The sequence below is a fragment of the Dasypus novemcinctus genome, chromosome 16 (assembly GCF_030445035.2).
Source record: "Dasypus novemcinctus isolate mDasNov1 chromosome 16, mDasNov1.1.hap2, whole genome shotgun sequence".
NCBI lineage: Eukaryota > Metazoa > Chordata > Mammalia > Cingulata > Dasypodidae > Dasypus > Dasypus novemcinctus.
Genome location: NC_080688.1, coordinates 32075708 through 32092188, shown reverse-complemented (window position 1 = coordinate 32092188; position 16481 = coordinate 32075708). Strand labels below are relative to the sequence as shown.

Here is a 16481-nt window from a genome sequence, read left to right as displayed (position 1 = left end):
CTTTGTTGTGGGGGGCCAGCAACATCCCTAGTTTCTAGCCACTAGATAGTAGCAGTAGCCAATGAGTTATGAGAGTCAAACATGTCTGCAGACATTGCCAAATGGCCCCTCAGGGGCAAAATCTCTGTATTGAGAACTAGGGATCATAAACTCTCATTTTGTGCGTCTTTGGGAGTATATTTCAGAAATTAAATAGCAAAGTTCTGAAAAGAATAGAAAATATTAGAAAGCATCATAAGTAGTCAAATATTGCTTAATGATATAAAATAAATTTCTTACTGCAAGTTTCAAAACTTTCAAAGCCAATAGTCTATACTGAACAAAAACCTTTCATATAAAGGAGCTCATCTAATTTGGAAACCATATAAGGTAGGCAGGACATATGTTAACCTCGTTTTCCTAATTGGAAAACTGAATCTCAGATCTGCTGAGTGACTTACTCCAGTTACCCCAGCAGGGGAAAGAAGGGATTTGGAGCAAAACACAAGTCTCCAAACTTCTAGTGAAAAGGTGGAAAGGAGGTTATCACCTGAGGGCAAAGATCTGCTGCAGGGTCCAGAAGGATAGAGATATCAGAAAGAAGCTTTTACTGGTGAGTCCAATCATTAAAACTTAATATCTCAACATAAGATGGAAATTTGGAGAACATTTTAAGATTTTATTTTTCCACACCAGCTTGCTAACCTTTGTAATCCCACCCAGCATTCAATAAATCCTGTGCCAAGCATTCAATAAATTATTTGTGGACGGAATAAACAAATGAATCTGGGCCACACAAGCGCTATCCATACTCAGTTAGCAAGGCCCTCTGATCCCCTGGAGACAATCAGGCATGCTGTTCTCTCTACCTGGGATCTCTCGTCTCCTTCCCTACTGACTTCCAGAACCAGCTTTTCAATAATTCTCTGAGGCACCTTCCACAAGTCTCCAGAGAAGCTTATTTCGGCCTCTGTGCTGCTTCTACAGGCTTCACTAATTATACTCTATCTGTTCCACATTTGTTCCCTGGCACCCCCCGTGCCTCTGCACCCCTCCTACTTCCCCTTCCCAGAGTTAGCAACTATGTTCTCTTTCAAAAAGCATAAACCACAGCAAGAGCACCCATCACAGTGCCTGGCAATGCAGGTGCTGGTTAATACAGCTGATTGATAGCGCAAAAAGAAAGAAGGCAGGCAAACAAAGCAGTTATCTGCCTTGCTACAGAAGCAAACAAGAGTATCGCTGCTCCATTTCAAGTTAAAGGGAAAACTAAATGGTCCATTTCATCAGTGGGCTCTAAAGCTTCTTTCGGAACGATAGTACGCGGGAGGCAGCCTCTTGCTGTCCGCGGCGTAGACCACCACTCTGTGGAGGTGATGTGCACTGCAGGGCGCGCTCGCTGCTGCCCGAGCCGGACCAGGAGTGCGCGGCAGTCAGCTCTCACCACCTCCGCCTTCGGCCTTGAGCTGTCTAGCTTTGCGTCCCCACCTCGCCGAAGACTCGTTTTAAACCCATGCATTCCCAGGGCCAGCTCTCAAAGATTCTGAATCGGTGGACTGGAGAGGGGCACCAGGATTTGTACTTTTGACTAGTAACCCCAGGTGATTCTTACTCTCGGGGAACTTTGAGGAAACTACCCACCTTCGTTTCAGTCATCCTTCAATTAGGGCAGCTATTTTTTCCCCAGGGACTTTACTGCTAAGCTAACGGTTAATAGAAGAAACACTCCTGAGTCCCTAGAAGGAAGAAGCTATACCTTTTATTAATACTAAGAGTATATTGTTTTGCAGCTTTTAGAGTAAGAACGTCCTTTTCCAGAGGGTGATTTAAGGGAGAAGCTGGCTTCTAAGGCAAGGACCCCAAGACAACTCCACCCCTCAGAACTGTTCTGACCACCTGGGCCAAACTAATCATCAAATCTTAGTGGCGGGAGCAGGACTAAGCACCATCGCGGCCAGCTCGCTCCTTTCGTGGATGAGGTCGGACTGGCACGAATGGCCACTCCAGACCAGGGTGCTGACCTCTTCCCCACCAGACTGGATGGAAAAATGAAAGAATCGGGGAGGGCTTTCTCCTTCCCTGGAACCACACGCAGTTAGAAGCTGTCCCAGGCGAGGGAAACGGAGGGAAAAATAGACCCAATTTTTTAAAAAATCCGTTTTCAGTAGCCGCAAGCCATCACCACAGTGAGAGGTGGGGCAAGATTAAGTAAACCCTCGTGGTTAGCAGCCTTTCCTCCTAGTCGGGTCCAAGTCAGGCTCTCCTGATTAATCCGGGTGGAAAACAACAGTAAACGTTTCTGAAGAGAGGACGCCTTCAGCCACTCGCGACCTTATAGAATCCATCTGGGCCCCAAAGTTAGGTAGGCTTTGGCGAAGGTCCCTGAGACTTCTGTGGGGAAAGGGTCGGACTTTTCATGAAGTAACACCGTAGGCAGAGATGAAGTTCACACAAACTCCCCTCATGGGGCTGCGCGACCCGCTCCATCAGACCCCGACCTCACGGACCCGTGCCACGCACATGCGCACGAGCGCCCCGGACACACGCCCGCCGCTCCGGGGCGGGGCGAAGGCCGAGTCACGTGACTCCGCAGCCCTCTCCGCGATTTCCCTACAAGGACCGGTACGCACCGGCCCCGCCCCGGTCGTGCCCTGGAATGTGCGGTGAGGCCGCCCAAAAGGCAGGCTCAACCATCTGCCGACCAAGAAGGGGGAAAGAAGAATTCCACTGCAAGAACATGCACAAAAAAGTCGCAAATTCAGTCGGATCCACGCCCCATTACGCATCCCCTCTTGTTTTCTGTCGTCTGCCTTATACTTCTTTCGCGTTCGCTTAGACAGTATTGCGCCCGCTGGCCATACTGGCAACTTCCCTCCCTCTTGCCTTCCCACTAGGTTAGGCCCACTAATTTTGCAGATAATGGTGACGGGCTTCCTTCCGGCTGGCGAAGCGGATGCCGGAAGTGTTGCTGTTTCGCCGACTCTTGGGTTGGAAGGGTGGTGAAAGCTGCAGCAAAGTGCTCGGATCTTCCCGGCTGCGTAGGGTGAGTGGTGTTCGCGGCCTGGCGCGCGAGGCCATCGGGGCGGAGTGGCCGGGAGGGCGACGGCGCTGGGCAGCTGGCAGCCCGCGCTGGGGGCGCAACTCGGGCAAGTGCTCCAGCCGGGTCCGAGCTTTCGAGCCCGGCTCTGGGGTGGAGGGCCACGGCCGGAAATGGCCCAAGACGCCAACTTCGCTTGTTTGCCCAAACTTAGAGCTCGGGGCGTATAGCTAAGCTTGCTGGTGCCCCGAGCTTGGGTGGGAGCCGGGCGCGCGAAACCCGAGCCCCTCGTCGCTGACTCTGCGTCTATGTTTAGTTTCTAATGTAAACTTGTCCGATTCAAGAGTTTGCGCACAACAAAAAAACCAAAAACGTAGCCCACTGTTCCTCCCTGCTGCAGCTGTTGTTGCAGCTGTGTGCTTACGTTTAGTAGGAAAAACTAACTCAAATTAGGAACTTTCCTCAGCTCCGAATCTGCTTCTGTAATTAGAGCATTTTTTATTAAGTGATGTTTGGACGAAGAAAAGTTTAGGTTTAGTTTTGCGGCTTAAGAGAAATTCAAACACAACACCTTGTCCCTTTTGGGTGGGGGCTTTGGGCTGTCAGTTCGCCAAAGTTTCCGTTTAAAGTAATTCAGTAGGTATATGAAAGGATGTATCAGCTCTTAGCAAAAGTTGAAACAAGTATAGGTTCAGTTGGGGTTTTAACTTAAGTGCAAAAAAGTGAACAAAGAGTATTTCTTAAAATTACTAGCATTTGCTTAATGTTTTGGAAAGCATTTGATAAAACTTAACCGTTAAAGCTTTTTATTAAGAGTCTTTACTGACGGACAATTCCTTTGTCAAGTGGTAAGAATTTTTTGGGTGTGGCAGTCTGAAACTAACTCTACCTCCCACCGGAAGTTTTTGTGGGAAGTTAAAACTTGGCTTAGTTTGAACCAACAGCGTTCCAAACTGTGGTTAGCACCAAAATAATTCAGCTTAGCTTGGGGGGGAAAAATGCACTGAATAAATGAGATGGTAAATTTTGTCAGGATTTGGAAAACAGACCTAATACTAAGTGTCATCATAGTATGTAGGCTGTTTCCTAATGGGTATTTTTCATTAAAAATATATATATTTCCCAGAATAGTATCACTTTGAGTGGGTGTTTTGTAGAAAAATTCTCTAGATTATTTTACATTTCCTACCACTTTATAACTGCTTGACTCTAGGGTTTAACTAGAGCATTCTAATGTATATATTAATATGGCTCTATCCTATTATTTATAAATGAAAACATAGTGTTTAGATACTCTGAAAAAAATCTTTTAATTGTCCTTGGTGGGACGCGAAAGCCTCTTTGACCATTTCTGTTTCTTCTCCTGCTTAATTTAGTCTCATATCTTCCTTTTGTCATAACCTTTAATATTCTCTTATCACATCATGCTAAAAAAAAAAAAAACCACAAAGTCACTGCCATCAGCACCCTACTCCTGACTTAAAGAGTTAAGATTCTCAGGGCTCCCTTGTGCCCACTGCATTGACATTGGCTATCTCGCTGTTGCCACACGCTTAGCCCAAAGTACAAAAAAACGAAAAACCCAAAACCCAAAATTGTGTTCTTTAGATCTGTAAACTGAATCTCCTTTGACCACCCTTGACTGGGATTCAGAAACCTCATGCATCTGAAATCCTCACATGTGAAGCCTGCTCTACACGTCTCCCAGCTTTCAAGTGAAACTGTTCAACATTCTAGCTCTCATTCCTATTCACACAACAAATATCCCTTCATACCATCTTTCTTTAAGTGCTTCAAAAATAAAGACTTGGAATGAGGAGTGAGGATCTTCATAACTTCATATCTTTGGTGTTTGTATGGTGATCTTCCCATCCTAAATAAGTAATTGCATTGATGTATAGAATTAAATTTTATCTTACCTAAAAATTTATGAGAGTTGTGCATTTGCTGAAGGCCTGTTACATGAAGAAAGTGCCTCACTTATGTGGAGAACATAAAAATGGACAGCAAATTAGAAGCATAGTAAAGAGGACAATGATGATATCAACAATTATCTGCTCTTTGGGAGCATAGCACTGTTCCTGATTTGAATCCTTTTCCACTAGTGTTTACTGGCAGATAAAAATAAGCCACAGCTTCCTTGTGGAACCCACTGAAGCTGAACTGCTTGTCACAGAAAAGGGTCAGGTTTCTGGTGGGAGATAAACACATAGATCTAAACTCAACCTCCTTGAAGAAGTAAAGGCACCCACAGTAATATGTCCAGCGTTATGCTGTCAGTTTTTGATAGAACTGAAACGAATCTTTTATAGGATCATTGTGCAGGTAGGATCTTTCAAAGCACTCCGCCCCCCTCCCCCCCCCACCCGGCCCCAGCCTCGAATCTTTCAGAAGCTCAGAAATATCCTTTTTGAACTCACAGTATTTGATAGTCATGTACCACCTTACAAGTTATTTTTCATTACTGTCACACAATGTTTTAGCTTCAGCGTCAGACCTCTGGAATGAAAACTATGTGACTGGTCTCATAAGCTGAACCAATCATCTCCTTTCTTTATAGTTGCCTCCCCAAATAAATATTAAGCTCCTTGAAGATAGAATCCATGTCTTCCATTTCTTAACTCTTACATAGTATTAGACAATAATGAAATTTGATGCACTTTAGTGTAATTAACTAATCGTACAAACAGTTGAGCTAAAGAAAATTTGAGACTGTTCATGCTGACCAAAAAAATTACATACCTTATCAAAACATTAATAACACATGCATGAATAAAATAGGTTAAAAGGAAATACATCAAATATTGGAACTACATATTTTACAACCAAAACTAAGAATTTTTAAAAGATATCTAGATAACCTCCACCAAATTTAGCATGAGATTTTAGATTAATCAGTTGTGCCAATCATTTGACCTATAATTCTTGTCTGTTTCTTTGTTCTTAAAATAACTGACATTTCTGCATGATTAGGAGAGGACAGTGTTGTCAAACAAAGCAGGCTATTTTTAAAGACATCCTTTGGTTTGCAAAGATAGGGCATGCCTAAAAATAGTAAAGAGATATGGAATGGTAAATATCACTCATCTGGTTTCAACCACTTACCTCAAGTCTTTGAGTATATATAAAAGATGGGAAAATAGTACATCTTAAAATTTTCTTAACTATGTTTAGACTAGAAGGGAAGAAATAACTCTGCATAGTTTACATAGGTAGTAATGGGATTTACTCCCCCCACCAAAGTGTCAGAGACTGAAAATTTACATTTAAGAATTATTTAGGTAAGTTCATGAATGTCACCCTTCTAAAGAATAATTAAGGAAGCCAGAACCATAGAGAGATATATATTGTGACTACCGAGGCCTACAGGGTACACCTTCCCAGCAGCATATTCCAGAGCATCCAAAGATGGACTAGGATCTATGACTGCCTTTTGTGGAATTTCTCACTAAAATCTGGGTAATGTGGTATAAGCAAGGAAAGAATGCTAGAAATAACTTTTTAAAGTCAAAAGCATTATAATTTAAGGGATACTTAGTAGGACTCAAATCTAGGTAGTGGTTCATTCTTTGAAGTCCACAGACTTATTTTTACACCAAGGGCATAGTGTCTTGCTACGTCATAGCTGAATGTTGTTTTCAGAACGTAAGTTTTAAAATTGTTATCCTGGTCAGAGAGTGAAATCAGTGGTGCCTATTTTAGACATGCCTGGAAGAATATAACTGAATACAGTGTTTCACTCTTGCTGGTTAGAGGTTTAGCAGACTACCATCTCCATCTCAACTCACAGGATGGTATGGTAAAATTTTATTATCTGATGACTATGGGCTTCTTAACTTCAAACAAATTTCTCATATACTCTTTTAGAGATTTTGAGTGTTGAAAGGAAAATCTCTTTTCATCTTAGGTATTATTAGTCTCTTTATTTTTAACTTAAAATTTACAGGAAAAATTTAGATTATCAGAGAACAAAGGTACTTTTATAGTTCTTGTGGCGTTTTCTAAAAAATTTTTTTCAGCTAAATTGCTTTAAATAACTTTTGCTGTCATTTCTGTATAGTGGATTTACTTCAAGTGATTTACCTTGGTTCTGTGCTAGAAATTGGTTTGAATAGAATAGAAATGTCTGTAGTTACTCAGATGAATTAACTGCTGCACAGTTTTCTATACTTTTCAGTTGACCTTTCAACAAATATTTATCTTTAATTCCAGAAGTGAGGATACAATTAGGTATATTAGCTAAAAGTAGAACAACAATGTTTGACCATAGAGATAAGGAGATGAAGACCTGTTTGCTCAGTCTCGCCTTCTTCCTTTACCTTCTGTCCATCATAGAATGGAACAGCTTCTTTAGGCTGGGGCTGCAGAGGTGTGGACCTATTGAAGATGAATTAGTATTTTTTTTTCTTTTTGTATTTTTTTTTTTTTTAAAGATTTATTTATTTCTCTCCCCTTCCCCTCCACCCCGGTTGTCTGTTCTCTGTGTCTATTTGCTGCATCTTCTTTGTCTGCTTCTGTTGTTGTCAGCGGCACGGGAATCTGTGTTTCTTTTTTGTCGTGATCTAGTGCGTCAGCTCTCCGTGTGTGTGGGCGCCATTCCTGAACAGGCTGAACTTTCGCGCCAGGCGGCTCTCCTTATGGGGCGCACTCCTTGCACATGGGGCTCCCCTACGCGGGGGACACCCCTGCGTGGCAGAGCACTCCTTGTGCGCATCAGCACTGCGCATGGGCCAGCTCCACACAGGTCTAGGAGGCCCAGGGTTTGAGTCGCGGACCTCCCATGTGGCTACGCCCTAACCACTGGGCCAAGTCTGCCGCCATATTAGTTTTTTTTTTAAGCCCTGTAATGCTGAAGTATAGAAGTGGCACTGTTTCCCTGGGTACCTAATTTTGTTTCTTGTTTTTTTTATTGTTGTTAAGTCAGTAGGTTTGGTTATCAGGTGTTATTAGGCTATATATAGCAGTGCTGGGGATATGTCATGTTGTTGATACGCTGTGAACTTTTGAGTTGACTTACTGGTAGTTGGGAATTTGAAAGTAGTGATGGACCATTTATAAAATGTCTCAACTTCTAAGGGTAAGTGAACCCAAAGCATGAGTCTGACTTTTCTCTTTAGTAGTCTGCTACTATGAGTAATGGGTTTTGTTGATTTTGTTTTTTGTTTTTGAGGTACCAGGGCCAGGGATTGAACCCAGGACCTCGTATGTGGGAGGCCAGTGCTCAACTACTGAGCTACACTGACCCCCAGTGAGTAATGGTTTTGATTAGTTGAGAGGTTTTTGTCAAGCAGTAGTCCTGCTGAATAGTTTTTAGACATATTGCACTCTAAGCAGGTCAAACACATCAGTTGGTTCCACTTTTGTCATTGTTTTTGATTCAAACTTATCTTAAATGTTGGATTTGCTTTTCTTGTATTTCCCTTCCTAATTAGGATATAACCACCACCATGTCGAGCAAAAGGGCAAAGACCAAGACCACCAAGAAGCGCCCTCAGCGCGCAACATCCAATGTCTTTGCCATGTTTGACCAGTCACAAATTCAGGAGTTCAAAGAGGCCTTCAACATGATCGATCAGAACAGAGATGGTTTTATCGACAAGGAAGATTTGCACGATATGCTTGCCTCTCTGGGTAAGGTACAGTTTTAATATTTATATGTTAGTACTTATGTAGTGCTTTTTGTGTTTATTTCATAAGCCTTAAACTCTGCAAGCTAGTCTAATGATGTTGTGGTCTACTAAGATTCAAATAGGATCTGAAACAGGATTTCCCAGAGAATGGTCCTCAGACTATCTGCAGATTCCTGGCCCTTTCTCAGGATTGGTCTGGGAGCCATGTATGTGTTGAAAACACTGGTCTTGATTATGAAAGCAGCATTTTTCCTTCTGGCATCGAATCTTCAAGCTCAGAAATCTGCATTAAGAAGATGTTTTTCCCAAATAGTTCTGTTCTCATGAATACGAACAGCAGACTGTCTAAGTGATATTTTCTTATCAAAGTGTTTACTATAATAGTTAATGCTATTTGTGTTGTAATTAAATGCCCCTTTTTTCATTTAGGGAAAAATCCAACTGATGAGTATCTGGATGCCATGATGAATGAGGCTCCAGGACCCATAAATTTTACCATGTTTCTTACAATGTTTGGTGAAAAGTTAAATGGAACGGACCCAGAAGATGTCATCAGAAATGCTTTTGCTTGCTTTGATGAAGAAGCAACAGGTCAGATATAACCTGGAGTTACAAACTGACTTAATTGTTAGTTATGGTAATTACAGTATACAATAACTTGAAATATGGTATATTTCAGATATATACCTGAGGTATATACCACCCCTATTAACTCTTGGGCAGAGTTCTCTTTCACCCTGCTAATCACTCACTGTACTGCCTCTGCCTTTACATATTTAGTAGTTTATAATTCAGCAAGTTGTATTTAAAACCTGTTTGGAAATGTTAGGTTCTTCACTAGAATGTTAGCTCTACAAGGATATTAGGCTCTCAGTGATATGTGTTAAATCGAATAACTTTCACCAGCACAATCTTGCATAATGTGTAAATTGCTTAGTTGGTGATATCAGTACAATCCTGAACTTGCTTACCAGGTATCTCTCAGCTCTAAAATTGTTTAAATCTGATATCTAACCTCTGAAAATAAACAAAGCAGAGTTTGAGTTCTGAAATTAGACTTCCTGGTTTCACATTCCTGTCTGCCTCACAATAGCTATAACTGAGCAAGATACTTTTTATTCGAACCTTTATGCCCTTATTAGTAAAATGGGCAGTAATATTACCTATCTCATAGAGTTGTGGGGATTAAATGAGGAAAGAGATTATATGTATTATATAAGGTGCTTAGCATACTATATGGCATAGAGTTAATTCTTTAAAAACAAAAAGCAAAACAAAAAACAACCCCAAACTACCTGGTCCTTTGGCAGAAATACAAGAGGATATCTATAAGGTGGAATTTTCTAAGACTCCCAACTCAGAAGTTTAGAGAAGGAAGGCACACTCTTTGGTTACTTTGCCTTATTTGGACTAGTTTAAATACTAGGTCTGCTGATGGAAGCCTAGTCTCCTCACTCTAGCTTTCCAGCCTCCTCACAATACGTCTCCATATTGTCTTTTCAAATACACCACTCTCGTATAATCTCCCTAACCTCCTCCTAAGAGCCATTATGCATTGCTGTCATAGGTTACCTCCACCATTTCTGCCTCTGTGCCTTTCTTCATTCCACCTTCTCTTCCCTCCTTTTAAAATCCAAACTATTAACAATTATTTCTGGAAAGATGTAGGGGTAGACAGAAGAGATTTATTCCCCAGCCCCCATTCACTTCTGCTTTGCTTAAGTTTTTTACTATGAGCAGGTGTTACTATTTTATTGGAAGGGACTAAAACCATAAAAGAGTAAAATGTCTTATATCTTCAAACTCCACTCAGTGGCCACATCTTATAGAGCCTTACCTGAGTTTTCATTCTGTTTTCTTGTCTTCCCAGGAAAGCCACAATCCCTTTCCTGTCCATTCCAATATGTTTTTAATTTTATCATCTCTCCTCGCTTATATACTATTTGTCCTTAAATTTTAGTTGTGTGCTTATTCCCAATCATCACAACCACACCCCCAGGGGGTAATTAATCTGTGTGTGTCAGATTAATATGTTGCCATATTTTTGCCCCTTGCACATAGATGATTATTATATGCATTGGGGATGAGGATTTATTTCTACAAGTAATAGAGCATTCTATAGCATTTGAGGAAAACATTTTTTAAACGTAGGATTTAATTAGCAAAAAAGTACAAATCTAGGCTTTTGTGAACTGACCTTGTGCTCTAAACTTGTTTTATAGAAAATATATTATCATGTATTAGCATAATTGTATTATTCATAATTAAATAAATTCAGATTTTCCTTTTTTACTTTATGAATTTCAAAATCCTTTGTACTTGGATTGTCATTTACCACTTTTGATATAGTACATTAATGGTTGTTGTTCATTAGAATTAAATTACTCAAGGTGCCTTTTAAAAATACCAATACCAGGTAGTCAGATACGACACCTGGGCATTTTTTTTCAAGCTCCCTAGATGATTCTGATATGTAGCCAGGTTTTAGGGAGAACTCCAGTATCAAAAATCCAGAATAAAAAGTACACCTTTCAGCTCACCACTCCATATCCCAAGTGCTTAGCAACATAGTTGGTATTCAGGTATTCATTCAGTGATTTTGCATATCCTGAAACTAACCATATTTGTTATTAAATCTGAATTGAGTTTGTAAAGAGCATTAAAAACCTCATTTTACAAATGAGAAAACCAAAGTCAAAGGAAAAAGGAAATGCCTAAAGTAATGTAACTTGTTAAAACTGGACCTCAAGACACCAGTATTCTTTCTCCTGCAGGACTTTTCTTGATGTTTATGATATGGCACATTGGTTTTAGTATGGCAGAGAACTGCTATTTGCTTGTAGAATAGGTGTGCATTGTTCATGCCTCTATAAAGAACTATGTTTCAATTGTTTAGATACAGGTTTGGCCCCTATTATGAAAAGATCAGAAGGCGCATATGGAGGCAGGTGGACAGAGCCAAATAATGTTGCTAAGTAGCTGGGCAGTTTTCTAGGCAACTGGCTTAATCCTGAGGAAAGCCTGTGTTTCACATATTTGCATGTTTATAGTTCTTAATATACACAGTGTGCTTAGTCAAGTATAGCTATTCCTTGTCCATACTCTGTGAGCAGTATAATTTCTGATCCCCAATTCTCTCTTTCTTTAGGCACCATCCAGGAGGATTACCTGAGAGAGCTGCTGACAACCATGGGGGATCGGTTTACCGACGAGGAGGTGGACGAGCTGTACAGAGAAGCACCTATCGACAAAAAGGGGAACTTCAACTACATTGAGTTCACACGCATCCTTAAACATGGCGCAAAGGACAAGGATGACTGAAAGAACTGCAAATTCTGGCCAAATGTTTTTTGTTGCCACTTTTGGTATTTCTGAGACTTACTTTTAGAAACTATTGCATCCCCTTAGCTTTACACCTTTTGCCTTTCTTGTATTTATTCTCAGCCATTTGGGGGCACGTGCATCTCAATAATCAGACTGGAAATGGGACTTTTAAGTTGAAGTAAAATAGAACTGGGGGAAAGATCTTTGCCTTATAAAAGCTTAAGGAAAATATTCTCAGATTTTTCATATTTACTGGATTTTTACATTTTTTGGTAATAAAAACTTAAATATAAACATTGTGACCCAAGTATTTCCAAACAAATGTTAACTTTTTTTTGGTCATTTTCAAAATAGAGAAATAGGGTAATTTAACTTACCAAGCCCCACCCCCAAATAACTGCAGCTTACACAGAAATATATTTTCTCAGAGAAAGTTACACAGCTTTTTCTTAAGGATGATTAAACGTTTTGATGAAATATTTACTTGTTTAAAACTTATTTACCAGAATTGGTTATTAGTTTTAATCACATCTTTCAAAGAAAGGTGAATAAGATGAATCCTAGAAAATGATCTGATTACTAGCCACCTCTCCCTTATTCCTTCTGGTGTTCTAAGGGTCCTATCTTCCTTACTCGTATTCATCTCTTCCCCTCCTAACTGCCCTAATTAATTTTCCTCTGCCTTGCCTTCCAATTGTTTAAATGATTTTCTGAAGAATTTGCACGTATATGACAGCTTTGGTAGCTTTAAATTCTTAAGTTTGACAGACCTGCCAATATCCCCCCCTTATCTGTTCCAAGCTTTTGTACTTTATTTTATGTCATTTAAAATTAGACCAGGCCACTGATTATAATTTTCATTTGCTCTAATTCTAAAAACTAATTTGGCCCCAAGGGTTCAGTGAAATTCTTCTACCAAAGAGACCGATTTTTTAATTCAAAGTGTTAGAAATGCAATCAAGTATTTTATTTTACTTTTTTTGCATTTGTTTTTCTTTACCACAATAATCCCTGTTGAAATTCTGTGCTTGTTTACGCAGAGATTTCACCATGAGTCTATGTATGAATTTTGGACATTGCTAACCTGCCCACAATCAAAACAGCTGAAGCTACATGCTTGAAGAAGTGAGGTCATTTTTTCAATCCTAAAAATAACTTGCTATTTGCAGAAACACAGGACTCTTTCAGAGTTATTCAGGGAATGTTAGACAATTTCCTTCTCTTTGGACTTCAAAAACCTGATGCTCAGAAATAAATTCATGAGCTTAAGAAAGATCTGGGAATACTGGAAAAAAAGAGTTGAAAGAGAGTTGAAAATTAGCCTACAAAGATGAGTAATAATTGACAATTACAATAATTTCAAATTTTATGCTACTATTAACAAGACTATCCTTGGACAAAACCATTACCTCACTCAGCAAACAATTACTGAAAGCCTGGGCAGGCGGCCTTTAGCCTGGTAAGGCCAATTTCATAGGACAGAAGTAAGAGGACTGGTTTAACATGACTGCTCTTACCCTTTGTGAGTAGAATCTTGGCACCTGCCTTCTTGGCCTTTTTATGTACTAAAGAATTTTCATTCAGTAGTTTTAAACAAAGTACTTTTTCCAGGCTAAGGCCGGGTTACTAAAATCTCATTTGTTGAATCTGAATTTCCATTTCACCAGAAAAAATGATCACCTCTGCTTTCTTAACAAATCTTCAGGGGGAGCCAATCATAATATTGCTTCTACCACAGGAAAAAATGGTTTCAACTACTAGTTCTCCCCATTTTCCCTTTGCATTTCAGATAACTGCTCAAAGAACCTGCTCAAAGAACCAGCTTCCTTTAGGAACAGTGGATGTCTCCCTGAATGAAATGTCTCCTAGTTCAGTAATAACAGTCTCTGCTTAGAAACTTGGCTTTGCTTAAACTATGACACTCAAAAAAAAGCCAATAACATTTACTTCAACAGTGGGTTTCACTGTAAAACCAATCTCTGAAAATGGTCTCTGTGATGAAAGTCATACTTGAAACAAACCATTTCAAAAGTTCTGATGAAATTAACCCAATGAGGGCAGCATCCTTATCTACCTGCTTGTTGTCATTTGCACTCTTGGGCCTGAGTTTTATTTGAGCAAGTGTCTCATGACTCAGCAAGAATCAATGAATGCTCATGGGAGGAGAGGAAGACCAGACTGAGAGACCAGTAAAAACTGTCTGAAAAGGAAAGGCAACCTTTTTACACAAAGTATGAAGAGAGAAAGGACTGTCGGAGTTGTAGCACCTAGACTGTGAGATGAGGGGGCAAGTTGAAAGAAGGATCAGGTAGAGAGTGATAAAAGGGGGGATTGGAATGGTAACCAGCACAAAAAGTGTTAAGGAAACCAAGTGAATAAATTCAAGGGTGAGGAGGATAGTAGTTTAATCCCAGAAAGATCAAATTGGAGGAAAATTTAAGTGAAGCCAGTAAATTGGACAAATCACTGGTGACTACCTCTAAGAATTCTAGGAAGAATTTTAATTGCAGACGCCAAAATGCAACAAGGGATAGTGGACAATGCAGGGGTTTGGGGGTCAGGTGAACTACATATAAGTCCCATTTTTGCTATATCATGGCTTTATAATCTTAAGTAATTTAACCTCCCTTGACCTATTTGTAAAATGGAAGGAATGCTATTGATTTATAATAGGAATGTAACTTAATAATGTGTAAAGCAGCATTTTTTGTAATTAAGAGTAGCATTGGTTTTTTTGAGCCAAGCTTGGTTGAGCTTCTATTCCCCTTCATTTATTTGACTTGCTATGTGTCCTTGGGCAAGTCCCTCTTGTGTTTCCTTCCCTGTAAAACGGAGACAATATCCTAAAACTTCTAAACTTCACAATATCCTAAAACTTCTAAACTTCCTTGCAAAAATTAGAAACACAAAAGTAAAGGGTCTGGCACATAACAGATATTCAAGTAATAGTTAATCAGTGGGGGTTGTGAAGTTTGGCACTAAAGCTTTAAAGGAAGTCAGGATCAAAAGGCATGACTTATACAAGTAAATTTAAATGCGATTGCAGACGGGAAGGTAAACTAGAAAACGGGAATAATGAATCACGGCTAGGTGATAGGAAAGGATAGAACCTAGAAACCTAGATCACATGTTGGATTATCTTTAGGAAAATAAAGATGTATTCCTCTCCCTCTAAAAGGGAGGTAGGTGAAGGAAGGTATTAGTTTAGTAGTAGTTGGAGATTAAAAGGCTGAGGTTTGGAGAAAAACCCATAGCTGATGGTAAATTATTTCAGCCCTGAATTTTATGTTAAAGGGTTGTTAGGATTTAAAAACAATATACAGGGGAATGGATATGACTCAACCAGCTGGGATCTCGCCTACCAGGATTCGGTGCCCAGGGCCTCCTGGTGAGGGCAAGCTGGCCCATGGCGGAGTGCCGTCCCACACAGTAATTCCGCCCAGCATAGGAGAGCTGGCCAACACGGAGAGCTAGTGCAGCAAAATGACAACAAGAGGCACAGAGGAGAGAAAAGACGTAGCAGAACAGGGAGCTGAAGTGGCGTGAGAGAGTGATTGCCTCTCCCACTCTAGAAGGTCCCAGGATCAGTTTCCCGAGCCACCTAAATGAGCATACAAGCAGATACAGAAGAACACACAGCAGACAAGGGGGGGGGGGGGGAAGGACACGGAAGGACGGACGACGGACGGACACACACACATATCTACAATGATATCTCAACAGTATCTAGAACAAAACCCCAATCAGTAGATTCCTGGTTTCTTTTATTTTGACCTAGAGCATTATATATATGTGTATATGTCTATATGTGTGAATGTATGTGTGTATGTAATTCTGTCACCTTTTTAATGACTCAAAGGGAGGCAAATAATTTGAATAGAAGTTCCTGCACTTGAAAGGGGAATGAAATAGCATATACAGCAGTGAGTTCATGAGCTTGAACCGAAAAAAAATCATTTTGCCTGACCTCCGATGTTGGGTATCACGAAACTATCTGCCACTACATTCTAAGAAGGGGGTCTGTGGCTTTCACCAAACTGGCAAACGGATCGGTGGAATAAAAAAAGTTAAGACCTCCCGACATACAGACTGTGGAAGTGGCCTGATATGGATCTGTAAGCCTTACCATTTGAAGGTGAGAAGGAAGGAGTACGGATAAACGATGTTACTCTGGCTGGAGTGAGAATTAAAAAGATAAAGGTTTTCCACAGCAGGAAGTCCGCTGGAGGGCCACCCTCTCACCTTCGCAAATATTGCAGGGGACATACCGTAGAAAACCGTCGCTGGGCAAGCTGTACTTTCATGTGCCACATCTGGCAATCCTAGGCGACCCGCTTTCACAGCCTGCGACCTCGAAACTCAAAAGGGCCGGCCCCGCCCGCCCAGGTCAAATTCCGCCGCCGCCCCACCCGCCGGTGCAGGAACGCGGAAGGGTCGCGGCATTCGCCGCCGGAACAAACACCGGAGGCGAGGAGGGGGGAAGGGACCGGGTTGCAACCGATGGGGAAAAT

General features: G+C 40.8%; 2 protein-coding genes across 40 annotated transcripts in view; one reads left to right on the top strand and one right to left on the bottom strand.

The window, feature by feature from the left end:
• LOC131273661 (melanoma inhibitory activity protein 2-like) overlaps positions 1 to 16427 on the bottom strand; it is an 87475-nt gene extending 71048 nt beyond the window's left edge. For 25 of the 38 annotated variants that reach the window (XR_011645938.1, XR_011645940.1, XR_011645943.1 and 22 more), the window contains exon 1: positions 16239 to 16385. Coding sequence is in view for 3 of the 38 variants with exons in the window: in XM_071208490.1 (XP_071064591.1) it covers positions 16239 to 16283 (45 nt within the window). In the remaining 35 variants the exon portion in view is untranslated. Of the gene's footprint in view, positions 1 to 2000; positions 2501 to 16096 lie in introns of those variants that run through there. The other 13 variants (XR_009180919.2, XM_058277479.2, XM_058277481.2 and 10 more) reach the window with 7 other exon arrangements.
• LOC101441570 (myosin regulatory light polypeptide 9) lies at positions 2881 to 12449 on the top strand. 2 transcript variants are annotated; one of them, XM_004474396.5, is made up of 4 exons: positions 2881 to 3022; positions 8449 to 8647; positions 9076 to 9237; positions 11795 to 12449. In XM_004474396.5, the coding sequence occupies exons 1-4, from the start codon at positions 2933 to 2935 to the stop codon at positions 11965 to 11967; spliced, it is 624 nt and encodes a 207-aa protein (XP_004474453.1). In that variant the 5' UTR covers positions 2881 to 2932; the 3' UTR covers positions 11968 to 12449. The 2 variants fall into 2 exon arrangements, with proteins under 2 accessions (XP_004474453.1, XP_004474454.1); XM_004474397.5 differs by lacking the exon at positions 2881 to 3022 and adding an exon at positions 6706 to 6810.
• Positions 16428 to 16481: the final 54 nt, after the last annotated feature.

Coding starts and splice junctions, on each gene's coding strand:
- LOC101441570 (XM_004474396.5), top strand. CDS start 2,933: ATGCCGGAAGTGTTGCTGTTTCGCCGACTCTTGGGTTGGAAGGGTGGT. Junction 3,023..8,448: donor GATCTTCCCGGCTGCGTAGG/GTGAGTGGTGTT, acceptor CTTCCTAATTAG/GATATAACCACCACCATGTC. Junction 8,648..9,075: donor CGATATGCTTGCCTCTCTGG/GTAAGGTACAGT, acceptor TTTTTCATTTAG/GGAAAAATCCAACTGATGAG.